Here is a 20,229-nt window from a genome sequence, read left to right on the forward strand (position 1 = left end):
CATTTCTTTTTTTGGAGATAGAGTCTTGCTCTGTTGCCAAGGCTGAAGTGCAGTGGCACAATCTCAGCTAACTGCAGCCTCTGCCTCCCAGGTTCAAGCAATTCTCATGTCCCAGCCTGTAGTCATGGGACTACAGGCACCCGCCACCACGCTGGGCTAATTTTTTTGTATTTTTAGCAGACATGGGGTTTCACCATGCTGGCCAGGCCGTTCTCGAATGCCTGACCTCAAGTGATCTGCCTGCCTCAGCCTTCCAAAGTTCTAGGATTACAGGTGTGAGCCACCATGCCTGGCCTATTCATACACTTCTGATTTTCAATTCGGATTCACCCTTTATAGACAGCTCTTTCAGGTCACCAATGACCTGTTCATTGTCAAATCCAATAGGCTCTCCCCATTCGGCTCAACTTCTCTGCATTACTTGTATCACGGATAACCACTTTTCCTCCTTTAAACTCTCTCCTCTGCAGTTTTGTTTTTGTTTTTGTTTTTTTTGTTTTTTGTCACTACATTGCCTTGGTCTTCCTGTTTCTCTGACCACTCTGGTTCTGCCTCTTCCACTGGCTCTGCTTTCCAGAACTAAGTCTTCAATGTCTTATGTCTTTAAAGACTATGAAAGCTTATGTACTCTACATGTGCTTACAATAATGGAATGCCTTCCCCACTAAAAATATAAAATAAGGACTTTTATGATCCTAACCTCCTTTTTCTGCTATCTAATATTTGAGTGACTGTCACTAAAAAGTTTAAATGAATGCAGTATTTGGGGAACACAGAAAAATTTCCGACTGCCAATATTAAGACAAGAACAACAACTGGTTTTAATAATCTTGTAGAGATTGGCCATATGCAGCAGAAGTAAGGTGAACACAACTCATCAACCTCTATGGAGTATAGAAGGGAGAATCCAGAACTTGGTGGATGATATTAATGTACATTACTAATTTTGAAGGTTACTAATTTTGTATTTTGGTTCTCAAATGTTAGTTTTCCCCCAATTTAGAAAAGAGCTTCTAAATATAAGTTGAATAAAGCAATTGGAGGAAGTAATACCTTTTATTTTCCTGCAACCTGAAAAGGAAAAAGGCAATATTCAAAAAATAATAAATTGCCAGAGTATGTTCAAACAAATTTTTAAATGTTTTTTTCTTCACTAATACTTTGGAAGAGCTATTACATTTCTGTTTTTCTTGTTATAGGGTTCCTTTTTTTTTTTTTTTTTTTTTTTGAGACAGGAGTCTCATTCTGTGGCTCAGGCTAGAGTGCAGTGGTGTGATCTTGGCTCACTACAACCTCCGCCTCCCGAATTCAAGTGATTCTCCTGCCTCAGCCTCCTGAGTAGCTGGGTGTACCAACATGCCTGGCTAGTTTTTGAATTTTTAGTAGAGATGGGGTTTCACCACGTTGGCCAGGCTGGTCTTGAACTCCTGACCTCAGGTGATCCACCCCCCTCGGCCTCCCAAAGGAGGCCCTTCCAAAGTGCTGGGATTACAGGCGTGAGCCACCATGCCCAGGCCTCGTTTTTAAAATATTAGCAAAACACTCAAGAAGAAACAATTCTGAATGAACACTGATACTAAAAATCTTGATATAATGCAACATTCAATTTAGGGTTTGTTCACATTTGAGATCTTTAATTGGCCTGTGGGTGGATTTGATGTGCTGTTAATTGTACATAATTAGGAATGTGTGTATAAACAAGATATTTCAGCTTAAACTGAATTTTTCTATCGGGTAATATGCAACACTACCTAACCTTTTGCAAACTGCTATTCTCTTCTTTTTCTCTGAATATTGTCATACTAAAAAAAGTATGCCTCAGCACTGAGATGCAAGTAAAACTGACATTTTACATAATCTGTGTCCCTGCCCTGTCTATTAATATTAACTTGATTGTTTTTTTCATCTCTTACCGTTACATAAGATACTAAACTAGTCAACCAAAAGAAAAGAATGAGAAGGAAAAGGCATTTTATAAGGATTTCAAATCTTATTTTAAAGCACTGATTTAAAAAAAAAAAAAGTATACAAGTAGTGGTTTACAAATCGAATTAAGAACAATGACAGCCATGACAACACATTATATCACATGGTCATTTAACATTACCTTCAACAAACTAGCCAGGAGCTTAATCATTTACTACAGCTGTAGTAGGTCAAACAGAAATCCAGCCAAACAAGGCTGTTCAATAATAACTGTAGGAGGAATATGCCTTTATACCTTTTATCTTGAGAATTTGTCATTTTTTCTAAATTCAAACAGATCAGACATATCAACAATTCAACCACAAACGATATACTTGGAGATCTTTAACCATTCAGTAAATCTAAAGGACAATGCTGGTTTATATGTGAAGTATAATAAGCATAAAACAACTAAATCAGAAGTGATTTCAAAAAGTTTTCTCAGTTATTGAAATGAGTCTCTCGAGAACAGGATTTCTAGTACTTAATTGCTCATGAGTAATTAATTGAAAAATGGCAAACTGGAAGAATCTTGAGCTGCTGGAAAGTTTGTATTTTTTTCTGTTTTTCACTAGCCTTTCTCTATGACCAGTAACGGTCAATATAACCAAGAATCATTCTCTAGTGTTCCTCCTTCAGGCATTCCCTAAACGTAAAAAGTAATGCTGGGTGCTTCTGGAATCTCAGAATATATTTCATCTGAGCCTCTAATTTTACAGATGGAAAGAGAAACTGTGCCTGAAAAGCTAAGAGACTCATCCAAAGTCACAAGACAGCAGCAGAGCGGGACCCAGCACCGAAGACCTCTCAGGAGGTTCGAGTGACTGCAAGGTCAATTGCAGGGGCACCTCTTGATTTTTGTCACCATTCCCTTTCCACGTGGCCCAGACTGCACAAGAGAAACCAGAATCTTCTTAAACTATGATTCTCAATAACCTCAAAGTTAGCACTGCACCTTCCTAACATACCATTTATAAAGGTCATTAGCAGAAACTCTCACTTGGTATATGTGCTAAAGAGAATATCAAAACCACTTGTGATTAAACAAAACCTACAAAAACAGTATTAAGTTTTACTTTTTTGTGTAAACTGATTTAAAAATAATGAGTTCCCGGATCATTATCAAGAGAGAACATCTGACACCAATTAACTCTCAACTACTTTAAAGTGAAGAATTAACACAAAATTACCTTTGAAGGTTTCAAGTTCCTTCCTGTAGGGAAAAAAAAAAAAAAAAGACAAGACAATGCAAATTTAAAATCTCTTCCCAATGAAAACTGTTCTTCCATCATAATAAAAATTTATGTACTTTAAATGCCCACAGTGGTATTTCTGGATCTTCACATATCAATTATACTTTACTGAAATGACCAGTACAATGAGCCTAAACCAACTATTTTCAGTTATTTCTGCTATTTTCTATTAATGGCTCAAAAAAGTTCCACCAGAATCCAAATAATAATCTAAACAATTTCATCTAAACAATAAAACAATTATAACAACACAGCATTTTAATCCCAGCTATGAACCATCTCATATATGTAAGAATCAGTTTATAAAATGCACTTAACACCATTTTTCCTTGATGGATAAATATTCCATACTGGATTTTTGAGATCATTAGTTAAAAATTATCCAAAATAGGCCAGGCGCAGTGGCTCAAGCCTGTAATTCCAGCACTTTGGGAGGCCGAGACGGGCGGATCATGAGGTCAGGAGATCGAGACCATCCTGGCTAACACGGTGAAACCCCGTCTCTACTAAAAAAATACAAAAAAACTAGCCGGGCGTGGTGGCGGCACCTGTAGTCCCAGCTACTCAGGAGGCTGAGGCAGGAGAATGGCGTGAACCCGGGAGGCGGAGCTTGCAGTGAGCCGAGATCCCGCCACTGCACTCCAGCCTGGGCGACAGAGCAAGACTCCGTCTCCAAAAAAAAAAAAAAAAAAAAAATTATCCAAAATAGAAGCATTGTTTTCCCTTTCAACAGCAAAGGAAAAAAGGGAGAAAGCGCATATCAAAGGATTGAGGTGCACAGCTCATTCTGCCACAAAGGGCCAAGCCTCCAGGAATCTCCTGGTTTATTATTCTGTTAATGTTAAGTAAGGATGCCAAAACACAAAGGTTCCTGGGAAATGTACAGTGGGGAAAATATATATTAAAATAAACATTTGGTGACAAAGAAAGCAAAGCAAGTTGTTTTGAGGCTTTCCCTCACAATTTTGTAGTTATGTATTTTTTTCCTCATTATCAGTGCTAATGAGTAATTCTGAGGAAATAAAGGCTTGTTTTCCCACTTAAAATATGAGACATTTATTTTTTATTTGCACTCTAGAGTTTTACTAAAAATCTAGAGATGTTTTGAATTCTTAAATCAATTTTCTACACACCTAATTACAATACCCCTCATGTTACAAAATAGCTGACTACATTCAACAGCTGCTAGAAAGGACTGGCAAGCTGCCTACTGAAAGGCCAAGTAGCTAATGTTCTTGCAACAGCCAAAGTGAAGGTTCTTAAATCAGATGGTCATCCCACTCCTTTTTTCCCTAACAATATCTACTTATAATAATTATCCAGCACCATGGTTCAAAAACTATGCAAGAATTTTCAATCCCATTTTTTCAAAAACCTGTGTGGCCGGGCACGGTGGCTCACGCCTGTAATCCCAGCACTTTGGGAGACCGAGGTGGGCGGATCACCCGAGGTCAGGAGTTCGAGATCAGCCTGGCCAACACAGTGAAACCCCATCTCTACCAAAAATACAAAAAAATTAGCCAGGCATGGTGGCAGGCACCTGTAATCCCAGCTACTAGGGAGGCTGAGGCAGGAGAATCGCTTGAACCTGGGAGGCACAGTTTGCAATGAGCCAAGAAGGCGCCACTGCACTCCAGCCTGGGTAACAGAGCGAGACTCTGTCTCCAAAAAAAAAAAAAGAAAACCCTGGGTTAATTGTTTCCCTTCAGTCAATAAAATAATCAACTTCATTCTTAAAAGCTTAACTAGGTACAAGCTACATATGCCTAAAATCTGCTTTATACCCCAATAATAAAAACCAGAATACAACAGGAAGGCAACATGTATCATAAGAGGATCTCAAAAAGATATCTTCAATCTACTTCTTAGTGACGTCCTCACATTAGCAATTCCCCCATGTGGGGAAAGTTGATGGAACACTCAGTTCAATATTCTAATGAGCAATTCTTTTTTTTCTATGATTACAATCTTTAGAGAGCTTCTAATTTTCTTCTTTTAGAATGTGTGGCTGTGAGCAGAATTTCTAAAGGGCTCTCTTGTTTTAAAAAGCTGAAACTCAGAATAATGATTTCACACACACTGTTCTTCTACCCCCAAATATTAACAACCATAAAAACAAGGAATCCAGCATCTACTACTAAATACGTTAATGAGTGAGTGTGCAATTGAGGAGGGTGCTTTTCCCATGGACATGTCCTGCACACCCTGTAGCCGTCTGGCTGCCGCTGTGAAGAGGACAAGCCCAGCATCTTCTGGGTATCCTCTGTCACACAGTGTCATGACCCACAACTCCACAACTGCCAGTGAAATTTCCAAGAAACTTCCCTTCAGAAAGAAAATCATTCCTGTACCCAATTCCTAAAAAAGATGACTGCTTGAAGTAGTGGTGGTACAAATCATTGGTTTAAAGAAAAAAATCAGTATTATGGAACCCTTTTTTTTTTTTTTTTGAGACAGAGTCTCGCTCTGTCACCCAGGCTGCAGTGCAGTGGTGTGGTCTCGGCTCACTGCAACCTCTGCCTCCCGGGTTCAAGCGATTCTCCTGCCTCAGCCTCCCGAGTAGCTGGGATTACAGCCACCCACCACCACACCTGGCTAATCTGTGTAGGTTTAGTAGAGATGGGGTTTCACCATGTTGGCCAGATTGGTCTCAAACTCCTAACCTCAGGAGATCTGCCCGCCTCGGCCTCCCAAAGTGCTGGGATTAGAGGCGTGAGTCATTGTGCCCGACCAGTATTATGGAACTTTTAAAGAACTGATGAAGTAAAGCAGCAGCACTGAAAGCCTTGAAATTTCACAATTTTTAGGGTGTACTCCACCATCTGTTAGAGGTACTCAGCATTTGGAAATACAGAAAATGTAAGAGAAGGCAGGGAAAGGCACGCCAGTCACAGGCAGCAGTGACTGTGAGGTCACAGAGGCCAAAGACGCAGGTTATATTTAGGAAACAGACTTCACAACAGCAATACTTCAGCAAGTACTTGTCCTGAAGCAAATACTTCAGAACAGCAGGCTGAATGAAGAGAAAGTAATTCAGATAAAAAGGTAGAGAGTTCTCAGTGCCAGGCTAAAATATTTTGTTTTATTTTTAGCAGGAGAATAACATGAGCAAAGCTGTATTTTAGGAAGAACGTTCTAGCTGTGATGGATGGATATACTGGCAAGGGAGAGAATAAGAGCAGTGAGTATTCAGGAAACCATGGGTGGCACGTGGGGAAGAGCTAATTAATACTTGGAAAGAGCAATGTTAAGTGGTAATGACAATGAAATGAAGGATTCCAATTTGAAAAGTATCATAAAGAAGACTCAACAGCCCAAGGCATCTGACTAAATGGGGTAAGGAGAGGAAGGAGACAGGCATGCTAACCGGGGCAGTTCTAGTCTGGATCATGAGAAGGAAAAGATTTTGGAGGGCAATGCATGAGTTCACTTTGGGAATTGCTGAAACAAGAAGACTGAAAGCTGCAGAAGGGATTCCCATCCCCTTCAGCCTACTTGAGGATTTAACTCCTACAGATTCCTACTCCCTTGCTTCGCATTCACTCTTGAACCCATTCCAATTTGGCTTCTGGACCCCCCACGACGCAATCAAGGCCACCAACAATCATCATGTTGCCAAATCCAGTGACCACTTCTCTGTTTTCATCCTAATCCTTCAGTAGCATTTGACGCCAACTAGTGGTTTCTTGAAACAGTTCTCTCTGGTGTTCTCCTACCTCCTCAGTTTTTTTGTTTTTTCTTTGTTTGTTTGTTTGTTTTTGCTATTGTCTCCATCCTTCCAGACCACCAGATGTTGGAGTGCTACAGGCTTGGTTCTGAGCCTTCTTCTCTCAGCTTACATTCGCTCACAAGCCAATTTCACCCTTAGCTTTAAATGCCATCCATATGCTACTAACTTCCTGATTACATTTCCTGTCTTGATCTCTTCTTTGAGCTCCAGACTCACATGCAACTGCCCATTTGATAGCTTTATGCAAAAGTGGAGTAAGCTACTCAAACATCTGTAAGACAGCCTGTTCTTCTATAGCCTAACTTATCTTAGTTAATGGCATTACCCAGCTTCTCAAGTTTTGGCTCATCCATCTCCCTCATTCTCCATCCAATTCATCAATAAATCCTGTCAATTCTATCTCAAAACATAGCCTGAATGGGTCCATTTCTCTTCGTCATCACTGCCATCAACTTTATATAAATATCCATTTTCTTATACTAAATAAAATCTTGGTTGAGTTCAATTATTCATTCAACAAAAATGTATTAAAGCCTTAGACACTATGATAATGTTAGGAATAGCATTAGGAATAATGCTAGGTTTGGGATACACATGTTCCATAACCTCAAGGAACTTTAGTGGGAGAGACACAGAAATAAAGCAATAATTAGAAATCAGTGCCATAGATTACAGTGCTTTGGTAATGACATGCTGAGGATTCTCTAGGAATAAAGAACAGAGGACAATTCATATACTTAGGTTTGGTAGGAAAGGCCTCCTGGAGAAGCAAGGACTGAGCTGATGAGTTTTCAAGGACAGTATAACTGATGACGATGGGCAACATTTATCGAGAACATGGCAGATATTTTACTCTTAAGCATTAAGTTATACTCTCAGTTAACCAGATGAAAAAGTATGGGTAAGCAGGAGTTTTAAGTTCTAGTCACTCTCCTTCATACTGTGTTATTAGCATAAAAATGCTAATAATAATAATTAGTGTAAAGCAGCCTTCAAGTTCATCTTTTCCAAGAAGACTTAATTGACATCCAATCAGTGATCTCTCCTTTATCAAAAATCCTATAGCACTAAACGCGATCAATGTTATACATCTCATGTGCTGCCTTGTAATGTGGTTCTGTCTGTATAGGTGTCGTCTCTACAGTTACACTACAGGGTTCCTGAAGTGCAGAGACTGCATCTCTTCCATCCTGCATCACACACGTGCCCAGAGTTGGACCCAACAGTCAGCAAATCATTATTACAAAGTACTGAGGCTGCAGGATGACTAAGATCTGCTTCTTCAAAGAGGCCCTTGCTGTAACTATATTTTATTTTTGATAAAGTTTGATCAAATATTATCTCATTTGAAGCAACTTGTTTGTTGCTTGCATTTTCTAAAAATTGAGTTTCTTATTTCCATAGTTTAATAGTATTTTCAGAAGACCAAATAAGAATTGAAATGTCTTGTTTTAGATGTTAACGTATTTCAAAATTTACTCAATTCAGCTAGTGCCTTTACAAAATTTAGCATAACCCTAAAACTAAAACATTCAAGAAATAACACCAGGATCAAAAGCTAATCATATTCTAAAGGGTGAAACTGCTATTATTTAATCATTTTCTCTCCAGGGATTGAGTTATGAAGCAGAATAAAAATGAAAGAATCATGTTAATAAATAAGTCTATAGAATGTTACAAGAAGTATATTAAATCTATATATGAGTGGAAATCAACCAGCTCAGACTCAAGATGAAAACTTAATAGACAGAAGCTCCTGGATAAATGCCTCCATAAACACAGATAAAGCAAATTCTCTCTCTAAATACTAAACGGCCTCCCTAGGACAAATCCATGATAAAAGGCTAACACAAAATACCACATTCAAAATGCCAACTGCAAAATGCACCTACCATTTTTCTTCATATGTAGAAATGTTTAGGGGAAATTGTTTTAAGCATGATCAGCAATGTTCTTTTATAGAACACTCCTGAATCGTGTTCCTTTGCTATGGTGGATGGACAGAACCTATTACTGTGACTGCTTGTTCCTGGGAAAGACCTCACAAGCCCACTCTTAAGAAAGAAGCATCTACCATTCATCATCACCAAGTCAGCGGTCTGTTGTTTCCCGGCAGTCCACAGTCCTGCGGTACCACCCTACAGACTTGGTGGGGCTGCTGGTGATAGAGTCTGAGGGGGATTGGGGATGGGTGGTGGGAGGGGCCTCCTTCCAGCTTGAGATGAATTTTCTCAGGACTCTCTATACCTTAAAAGTCTCTGTTGTCATTTATTCTTATACAAAACCAGCAAAACATTTTCAACATTATCTACAAAATAAAACCTTAAAAAGCAGCTAGTCCACTGTAAAAATGGCATTAAATCCTTATTTATTATGCTATTAATATACACTGTATATATCTATTTTGGGCAAATACAGACAAGAAAGTAATAGGATGATAAGATTCCAGAATCTTGGATTATTTATTTATTTATTTATTTATTTATTTATTTTTGGAGACGAAGTCTTGCTCTTGTCCCCCCGGCTGGAGTGTGATGGCACGATCTCGGCTCACACCAACCTCCGCCTCCCGGGTTCAAGCAATTCTCCTGCCTCAGCCTCCTGAGTAGCTGGGATTACAGGCGTCTGCCACCATGCCCGGCTAATTTTTGTATTTTTAGTAGAGACAGGGTTTCACCATGTTGGCCAGGCTGGTCTTGAACTCCTGACCTCCGGGGATCCGCCCGCCTCAGCCTCCCAAAGTGCTGGGATTACAGGCATGAGCCACGGTGCCCAGCCCAGAATCTTGGAATTTAAAGTTGAAAAGGATCTAAAGGATATGGTAACAAAGAAGACTTAGAATTTAAGAAAAAGGGATTCCAAAAAAGATAATGAAGATCTAGGCAGGTTGGCAGCACTATGTTATATGTGGATTATGTTCCATCCCACTTTGCAAGAATCACTTCCCTAAACCTGTTTTACATGAAAATCTATTTAATTTAGAAACCATGCCTGGAGAAAGAGAGGTTGAAGCAAGCAGGATAAGGAAAGATGAGATAGGGGTAAGGGATATTTATTGAGTTCCTACTGTATATCCCATATTATGCAAGGCACTTTACACACACTGTCTCCTATCACTTATAATTACCTAACTGTAGGTATCATCACCCTCACTTAATACATGAGGAAAATGGGGCTTGAGGATGGAAGGCCACACAGATAATAAGTTACAGAACTGGGAATAAAACCCACAGCTCTCTGACTTTGCATGTGTATCATCTTCAGCATCCAGAATACAGTTCAAGGGTCAAATTTAGCCCTAACAGAAAGTTACTTAAGTAGATCACTAAATCTATAGAATTCCAAAGTCAGATATATGAAACTCAGAGCCACCCCAAAACATCCAGGCAACATCTGGGTCTACCTAGCTCGGGGAAAGTAGATTATTTTTAGGAAACGAATAAAAACTAATGTTGAAAGCCAAGATCATTGATGTATGCATGAGGTAAAATCCCCAACATAGCCCTGAAGACATCTCGTGGTTTTCAAAAACAAGTTTGCAAAAAACACTTTTATTTTCACTGGTGTACTGGTGTTTAGTGACTAGCCCACAGCAACTAATTGGCTAAGAATTTTTATTATAAAACTATTTTAAAAATGTATATCAACTCTGTGTTACTGATTTTTTTATTCAAAATTCTTAGTGGCTAGCCAATTCCTTAAAGAACCATGCTGCCATTAATTATCACCAAATCAATGGCTTGTCATTTATCAGCCATTTGCAGTCAGGCCCCACCACCTGAAACTGTATATCCTTACAGGCTTGTTGCCATTTATAGCTGATAGGATAGAAGGTGGACTTTTTTTTTTTTAACTCATGCATCCCACATACAAATATATTCCTGATCAAGTGACATCAGGCCCTAAAATCTCTGCTTGTCCATCCTTATATTGAATCACCCACACCAGTCCATACATGCAGAGAAGCAAGGTCCTTTCCATACTCCGTGGCAGCCAAGCACAGAGTGCAGATAGCTTTGTGTGGAGGCAGTCTACTATCAAAGATATGAAGAGACTTTAAAGTCAGGAAACGTTTGGTTCTGGCCCAGCACCACTACTTCCAACTCCTGACAAGTGGTTCATCTCCCCTAATCTCTCTTTTCTTACTAGTAGAGAAGAGAGTACACCTACTCAAATAGTCATTGTGAGACTTCTATTGAGTTAATTTAGAGTTTTTAAGCAATGTCTCTGGTACACAGTAAGTGTTCAATAAAGGCTATAGCTATAATCACCATCATCATTTCATTTTTTATCTTGATGAGAAATCTTAATATCTGCTTTTGGGAAAAAATGAACACTCTAACAGTAATATAAATGAAGGGACACAAGACTACAGACAGGAAGACTAATTAGGAGGCTATTAGTGTAACTCAGGTTACAAAGATGTGGGCTAGAACTCCGGGAAGGATCAGTGAAGACAGAAAGGCAAGGACAGAGTCAGGAAATACTGGGCTGCACTGAGAACTGAGCAGACGGTAGGAGGAAGGAGGAGATTAATGAAGACTCCCACATTTGTGGCCTGGATAAATCTGTAGTGATGGAATCTTATTAGAACAGAAAAAGGTCAGGTTTTGCTGTGGAAGACCATTTTGGGTATGGTGCTGTTGAGAAGTCCAGGAAGAGCTGTGTAGGTGGCAACTGATTCTGCAGGTAAGAAGAGAGACCTACACTGAATACAGTGGTTGATAATGATCACCTTATGGCCGGCAGATGAGCCAAGGATGTAGAAGAGCTTGCCCAAGGAGGGTATGCAGAACGAGAGGAGGCAAAGAAATGAGAGGAGGCATTAAAGCATCTACAAAGAAAACTAAAATGAATCTGAGGCAGAGAAGAACATTTAGGATACTGGTGTTGAAGTCAAGAGAGGACCGTATCAAGTCAGGTAAATAAAGATTGATTTGTCAAGGACCTTAGTTACTTAAAAAGCTAAGAAAAACATAGGTTAAACACTTCAAGTGAATCACAGATTTGTTCTCTAACAATGTTTTCATATTATACAATGTTGATACAATCTTTCTTTTTCCACAATATTTTAACTGTGGTATGCCATGTAACTTGCCCATTCATTTTAATTAAGAAATATTCTTAAGGGTTCACTATGAGGTAAAATCCTGTTTTAACTCTCCCCAAACTAGTCCAATGTTAACAATTTTAAAGGATACTTTTTAGCTTTTAAAAACCCATGTACAGCAGGAATATTGGGATCAACTAATAAATTCTCAAATCTACCTTAAGAACTGTAACTTCTATTTTCTCTTCCTCAAAAGTAACATGTTATTTTATATGATAATAATGCACTTCTCTGATATGTTACAAGAATTGGTCCTAGGCCGAGGCAGACGGATCACCTGAGATTGGGAGTTCCAGACCAGCCTGACCAAGATGGGTCTCTACTAAAAAAAAAAAATACAAAATTAGCCAGGAGTGGTGGCACATGCCTGTAATCCCATCTACTCGGGAGGCTGAGGCAGGAGAATCGCTTGAACCTGGGAGGCGGAGGTTATGGTGAGCCAAGATCACACCATTGCACTCCAGCCTGGACAACAAGAGCAAAATTCCATCTCAAAATAAAAAAAGAAAAAGAAAAGGAAAAAAAATTGGGCCTAAACAGACCATAACAGGAAACTTCCAGAGAGGAAGGAAAATGTTGCTATCTTTGGAGGAAAATGTCCCTCTTTGAAATCCAGGATCAAACCTCGCCAGTAGCATTAGCTGCGCACAATAGTACTAAATGAATTCTAAAACACTGAAAGTTATTACAGACTCTGTAAATTATAATGTACAAACTATAATCAATCTAACTTTGGAAAAAGGATTACCTATTTTTCAACCTAGGATAATAATAATTTTGCTTTGCTTAATTTTGAACAACTTTTCTCAAGATTGCTACATCTTTAGTCTCCACTCCTCTCCATCTCAAAGATATACTTCAGGTTTTCTTGCCTCTTAAAAAGCTTTATGAACCCCAGCGTGTCATTTACATAACTGGAGGGAAAGAGATAACAAAAAGAACTTTGTAAACCAGTTAGAGAAACATTTATTACTTAAAAATGGCAAACAGATACTCATTGTTCAAAATAAAGCTTTAAGAACTTAAATATCAGTCCTAAACTATATTTACTGTCAACCCAAGGATCTAATAAACTGTTAAATATTCTAGCTACATCTGTTCTCGTGACTACACATGAAGTCTGAAACTGCCAAGATTTATTCTCTAACAGACACTTTAGAGCAAAAATTTTGTTAAGTTCAATTCCTTGCCAACTCATAAGCTTAGGTTTAATTCTAAAAGAAAATGTAAGGTGTGATGACACATTTATGAAGCCAACAAATTCATAGCTCTCAGTCTGTTTTCAAGAGGTCATTGGCCTAGTATATGTGATTACATTGTAATAAACACAATAAAATAAAAATGTCAATTTACTTTCAATTAACCACCTGGGAACCATCTAAAATCTAGCATCTAATAGGGAAGGGGGAGTAAAAGGAGAAAATGGAGAAAAGAGATACAAGTTTCAGCCTTTTTTATGTTTTCCATGTCTCTACTTCACTTTTTGAATAGAATAGTTACAACAACAATTTTTACTGTCCTTGTCTTCTAATTCTAATATCTGTGTCAGTTTTTAATGGCTTTGATTGACTGCTTATCTTCCTCCATATGTTCTCCTAGTAATCTTTGATTAGATACCAGACATTGTGATTTATCTTGTTGGTGTTAGGTATTTTTATATTCCTATAAATACTCTTGAGCTTTGTTTGTAATACAGTTAATTTACTTGGAAACAGCTTGATCCTTCTGATGCTTGCTTTATGATTTGCTAAGCACGTCTGCAGCAGTGTTCAGATAAGAGCCAATTACACGTCCTACTGAGGCAAGAATTCACCGAGTCCACTTCCCAACACCTCAGTAATTATGAGTTTTCCCATTCTGACTATTGGGAAGAGGCACTGTTTGAGTGCCAGGCACTGTTAGCTCATCCTCTTGGATATTTTTTCCCTCCTGCCTTGGATAGTTTTCTCACCTGTATTATCAGGTGAATATTCATGGACACCCTCTCAGCAACTCTCTCCTCTCTGGGACTGTGTCCTGTAAACTCCAGCTGCCTTGATCTCCCCAGATTTAACTCTTCAACTCTGAGTCTGCCAGGCTCTGCCTGGGTCCACTTCCCTGCACTGCACCCTGGAAACTCTCTCTAGGCAGGATGCAGAGGCAATCACAGGGTTCACCTCACTTGTTTCCTATCTATCAGGTACCATCACATCTCTCCTTTGTCCAAAAGCCAGTGTCTTAAAAACATTCTCTCATTTATTTTGCCTGGTTTTCCATTGTATCAGGTGGGAGAATAAATCTGGTCCCTGTTACTCCATCCTGAGTGGATGCAGAAGTCCACTCCCTTTTTGTAAAGTCATTGCCTGAGGAAAAGTTCTCCTGCTCCCCTTTTCATTCAGCATCCAAACAGACCTCTGCTGCAGAACTGCAGAAGCCAGTTACTGCCCTGCTGCTTGGCTCCTTTGGAGAAGGTGCTCTGGATCTTCTCTTCTGGTTCCAGAGCCATCTTCACCCTGAAGAATGCTGTTGGTTTCTTCTCTCCCGTTCTCAGCTCAGCAAAGCTAGGCCTGAGGGCCACACTCCTGCCACATCTCCCCTTCTCCCCAACTTGCCAGTCTCTTGGCAGGTGAGCTTGAACAGTCATTTCCTGAAGCTCAGTAGTTTGGCAGGTTATTCTCTGGAACATTGACTGGTCAAATACCACGACAGATATGCCATAATCTCTTAAATAATCTGTTATGCTTTGTTCTAAAGATTTTCTAAATATAGTCCATAGTCCAAATGTTACCAAAAAACAAAACAAAAAAACACAAACAAAAAGAAGGACAGAGTCCCTTGGCATTAACTATAATAGATACATAAACATAAAGCAAAAAGAATCAGGACCCTTAAAATATGCATAAGCATTAAATGTCATCAGAAGCAGCAGTGACCACAACTTCCAGGAGGTGGGTTCTAGGAGACAACCAAATTTCAAAGTCTGGATAAATCAGTGAAAAATGTTTCTAGAGTCAGTATGCCCAGGTTTTGAATCCAACAGAAGACTATGTTAAAATTATGAGTCACTTATAATTAACAAGAATTGCTAAAATCACTGTTCTTCAAGATGTTGCTATTTTTGGAGAAATTCTGATGATATGCTGTGTACTGAAGGGGAATGCATAAGTACTGAAGGGGAATGCATAAGGGATCTAGAAATTTGGAAATAAGAAATATTTTAATTAAATTACACACTTATGTATGATTTCAAGTATAACTAATTATTGTGAGAGAATTTCAATAAGCACTCTAAGGATTATGGTGGCACTGGAAAGATTAAAAATCTAGAAGGTTGAGATTTTTATACTTTCATTTAGCTCTATCTCTAAACCTACCTACTGTTCATGACTCGGGGTCTTTGTTCCCACCGTTCCTTCTGTTTGGAGCTGGACAGTCCTAGATCTTCATATGGCTGCCTTCATATTCAAGCCTCTTCTCACATATCTTCTCAGAAGGGCCTGCCCTGCTCACCCTAGCTGAAGCAGTCCCCCCTTGCCTTACCACTATATCATCACTCCATTTTATTTCCTTCAAGGTTTATATCATTGTCTGAAATTATCCTTCTTTTTTCTTTATACGTTTATCATCTGTCTTCCTCCACACCCAGAAGAATGTAAGCTGACTCTCAAATCTCAAGCCCACGTTTCTAATTGTTAGCTAGACAATTCCATGAAAATATTTTTAAGTTCTTTATTTTGACTCATATACTAAATATCAGCTCTTCTTTCTTTATGAAAATATATTTCCTATTGGTTACAAAAGCTTCTGCCAGGGTCCATGAATTAGACTCATAAGGCTGTGCACTCATCTTCTGAACTATCTGACAACTTAGCTACTGGTGTGAGTACCTGTCTTCACCTATAGCCATATTCTAGCCACTATACAATGTTTTGCTGTTTATCAAGGCATTGTCCATTCTGGTCTATAAAGGCACTGGTAACAGTAATATCATTTTACATGCAGAAAAATATTTAGAAAAGCAATTTATGGGTATCTTCCCCCTACAACCACACAAGTGTCTTAGATGGCACTTTTCTCAGATAATCCGCTGAAGAGAGATGTCCTTCTTTACTTCACAAATGAAGTGGATTAAACCATCTATTCAAATGTTTCTCAAGGGTAGGTAAGAGTTATCAGAACCATCCCTAGGCTGTATATTTCCCTACCCACTGGGAGAACCACCTGACTAGGAAGCCACTGTCACATTTAGGAATGGGTCATACTTCTGTTTTTGTAGGGGCAGGAATCTCTTCTCTCTGCTGGGAATGTCCATCAAATGAATGACAAAATATCACATATCCATTTGAAACTACAGAGGCACTGGTATAAACATCTGGGACTCAATCAGTTTGTTCCAACTTAACGTCAAAAAAGAAGACACATTTGGGTTGGTGTGGTGGTGTTGTGGGAGCCTTGGACTGAAGACTCTGGTTCTGATGCTGGCCCCTAAATAGTCTGATGACTTAATGCAACTCAATCTCCTTCTCAACTCCAAAAATTGCTGCCCTGCCCACACTACAGGCTCTGGTGGGAGCTGAATGAGAAAAGCCATAGGAACCTATTGCAGAGACTATTAGCATTGGAGGAGTGTGAAAAATTATCCTTCATTCTCCCACTCTCCCCACCTTCATCCAGTGTTCTGGCCCAGATTTTTGGGAAAGCTACAGGGTGTGCAAACATTGTTAAAAAATGCATGCACATAGGCATATGACATATCCAACTTTTTCTATCACATATTATCGTTTTCTTCAGAGTAAGAAAAGTCATTAGTGTAGTATGCATGGCATCTTGTTAAAAAGGAAGAAGGTTTATTTTTAAGCGACTCATCTCTTATGAACCAGAAAATTAAAAGTTTTTCACTAGCAGTATTTGAAAATTCCTCAAATGGTGTTATGTAGAATACTAAGTCACAGAATTTTAATATGTGTTACATGCAAATTGATTCTGTGAGCAAGTAAGTTATGAAATGCTGAGTCAAAAAATTTCTTTTTTTTTTTTTTTTTGAGACGGAGTCTCACTCTGTAACCCAGGCTGGAGTACAGTGGTGTGATCTCAGCTCACTGCAACCTCCCCATCCTGGGTTCAAGCAATTCTCCTGCCTCAGCCTCTTGAGTATCTGGAATTACAGGCACCTACCACCATATCCAGCTAATTTTTCTATTTTTAGTGGAGACAGGGTTTCACCATGTTGGCCCAGCTGGTCTCGAACTCCTGACTTCAGGTGATCTGCCTGTTTCAGCTGGGATTATAGGCATGAGCCACTGTGCCCGACCGAAACATTTCTTTGTTTTTTTGAGACGGAGTCTCACTCTATTGCCCAGATTGGAGGGCAGTGGCACGATCTTGGCTCACTGCAACCTCCGCCTCCTGAGTTCAAGTGATTTTCCTGCCTCAGCCTCCCAAGTAGCTAGGATTACAGGTGCGCGCCACCATGCCCAGCTAATTTTTATAGTTTTAGTAGAGACAGGGTTTCACCATGTTGGCCAGGCTGGTCTCGAACTCCTGACCTCACGTAATCCGCCCGCCCCTCAGCCTCCCAAAGTCCCGGGATTACAGGCATGAACCACAGCACCCAGCAAAACATTTCTTTACCACCTGAATTTTCAGAACCTTTGGCATGCCAGTGCACACTGCAAAGCTCCATGGGCAAATGCAAAGCGTTTCTGGAGCTTATCTGATCACAAAACGTTTTATCAATGGTAACCTTTTCAGTCTAGTATTCCACGCAGAAGAATTCAGGGAATGTTATAGCTATTAAAAATGTTTAATTCAATTTTTATATGTTGATAGTACATATCCATTCCTGAAGTCAAACTGCACCCAGGAGACGTATTTATAGTGAAGACAAGTAGTCCCTGCCTCAGCTCTCTCCACCTTTCTGCCCTGTTTCTCACAAGCAGCCACGCTCAATTCTTTCAGTTATTTTTCCTGGTATTTACCTCTGCTATTTCTAAATAATCTGCAAATATTAATATTTATTTTTTCTATTTTAAATATTACTTCTTGATTTCCTGCTGGAGAAGATGAGAATTAGCTATTTTAGACCTCTGCTTCCCCTCAACACAAATATGCTTCTCCTCCCCCATCTCCCCAGCAAGTTTTACCACAATTCTGCTTTTAATTATTCCAATATCACATAAATACTGTTTGTGACTGAGCCATGTAGTGTATTATTTCTCTTATTTTAAAACTCTGTTTCCCCTCAGCATTAATATCTACCTCGTTGTTGTTCGCTTGGTTTTAAAACAAACAAACTTATCTGTAATTCCTCATTAAACCCTCCACCAGGGTTTAATAATTAAGATTATAAATAAATAAAGGAGTCATAAAGCTCCTCTCAATATTGCCATGCCTATCAGACAATGCATTAGCTTCATTTTTTTCCCCCTTGGAAACACTACTTAGAATTCTCCAGAAGGCTTTCCTGTCCCAATATGAATTGCTCTCTAGGCTGAAGCTTCTCACCACCTCCCTGGAAATTCCCTTTGTGTCTCTTCTGAACAGAATGAATCCGCCTGGAGTGACTCACCTCTGCTCGGTGCAGGCTCTTCTTCCTCTTAGGTTATTCCTTTGTGTGTGGAGCATATCCTCCAGGAGCTTCCTGACAAAGTGTTCACATCAACCACACTGGAGCCCTTGGCTGTCTGGAAATGACTTTATTTCCTCATGCTTGATGAAAATTTTGCCCAGTAAATATTCTTAGTAACCATTTTCTACTTTCAGCATTGTTGCTGAAAAGCTGATGTTCCCTTTGATTCCTGATCCTTAATATAAAACCTTTCTGAAGGTTTTTATGATCTTTATTCCTAGTGTAGTGAAATTTACAAAAATATGTATTTGACAACAGATCTTTCTCCACTCATTTTGTCAGACACTTCATGGGCTCTTTTAAACTCAAACACTCGTATCCTTCAATTCTGGACAATTTCCTTATGTTATTTCCTTAATAAATGTCTCTCCTCCTTCTCACTCCTTGATTTCTGAAACTCCTAGAACTCAAATATGGGACTTAGGAATGATCTTCACATTCTTAGTTTTTCCTCAGACTTTGTGTTCTTTTAGAGGTTTAACATTATCTTCCCATGCTTCACTTGAAGTTTCCTACTTTTGCTAGCTTATTTCTAAAAGCTCTTTCTTGTTCCTTTTCTATAGCATCTTTTCTTATCTCATAAAGACAAAATGGGTTCTTACAAGATGGTCCCATATATCTGAAGCTACTAATTATAATTTTTCAGTTTTTCTTTTTTTTTTTTTTTTTTGAGACAGAGTCTCACTCTGTTGCCCAGGCTGGAGTGCAGTGGCGCGATCTCGGCTCACTGCAAGCTCTGCCTACCGGGTTCACGCCATTCTCCTGTCTCAGCCTTCCGAGTAGCTGGGATTACAGGCGCACCCTGCCACGCCCAGCTAGTTTTTTTGTATTTTTAGTAGAGACAGGGTTTCACCATGTTAGCCAGACTGGTCTCGATCTCCTGACCTCATGATCCACCCACCTTGGCCTCCCAAAGTGCTGGAAGTACAGGCGTGAGCCACCACACCCAGCCTTGTTTTTAAGTTTTCTTCTGCTCCTCAGTCTCTCATTCTTCTGCAGGTTTTAAAAAATATTGATTACTAGCTTACAGTCTATGTATTTCAGTTGTTTTCATTTTGGAAGCTTTCTTGATTGAATATGATTTCTCAGCTGTCCATTCGTATTTGAGTGAGGCACCAAAAGTTGATTCGAAGTTATACAGAGCATGAGCTCAGCATGAGAGGATGGTAAGAGCAGACCTAGCTGTTTCACCACATACATACAACCTAAATATCCCTATCTGCAGGCCTTTTCTTGTGGACTGGTCAGGTGCAGTTTTGCAGATGAACCCTCCATTCTTCTGCATAGGGGATATAAGTTTGGCTGCCAGAGTTCTGGGACCTACTGGGGAAAGGGGCCTAAACAGTCTTATTGTTTACTATGTAGGCTTTCACTTAGTTCCTCTGTTTTCAATACAGTTGTACCTCTACCTGTCCTCGAATGTGTTAGAGTCAAGTCTGGAGCCCCTCAGGTGCAATTCCACGTTGCCTGATGAGCTAGGGATGGGGTGATGACCAGGCTAAGTGGAGGAGCAAGGGATCTTACTTCACATATGTGCTTTCAACACACTTTATCTTTCAAGATC

At 39.4% G+C, this 20,229-nt stretch overlaps 1 protein-coding gene across 4 annotated transcripts in view; it reads right to left on the reverse strand.

Moving 5' to 3' along the window:
- The window catches only part of DTNBP1 (dystrobrevin binding protein 1), a 150,785-nt gene that overhangs the window by 69,654 nt on the left and 60,902 nt on the right, over window positions 1–20,229 (reverse strand). For 2 of the 4 annotated variants that reach the window (XM_007973633.3, XM_038005737.2), the window contains 2 exons: window positions 3,156–3,178; window positions 1,054–1,071 (listed from right to left, as the gene is read on the reverse strand). In XM_007973633.3, coding sequence (XP_007971824.1) covers window positions 1,054–1,071; window positions 3,156–3,178 — 41 coding nt within the window. The remainder of the gene's footprint in view (window positions 1–1,053; window positions 1,072–3,155; window positions 3,179–20,229) is intronic. The other 2 variants (XM_007973635.3, XM_073005677.1) reach the window with 1 other exon arrangement.

This window comes from Chlorocebus sabaeus, chromosome 17, assembly GCF_047675955.1.
Source record: "Chlorocebus sabaeus isolate Y175 chromosome 17, mChlSab1.0.hap1, whole genome shotgun sequence".
In the NCBI taxonomy this organism is placed as follows: Eukaryota; Metazoa; Chordata; class Mammalia; order Primates; family Cercopithecidae; genus Chlorocebus; species Chlorocebus sabaeus.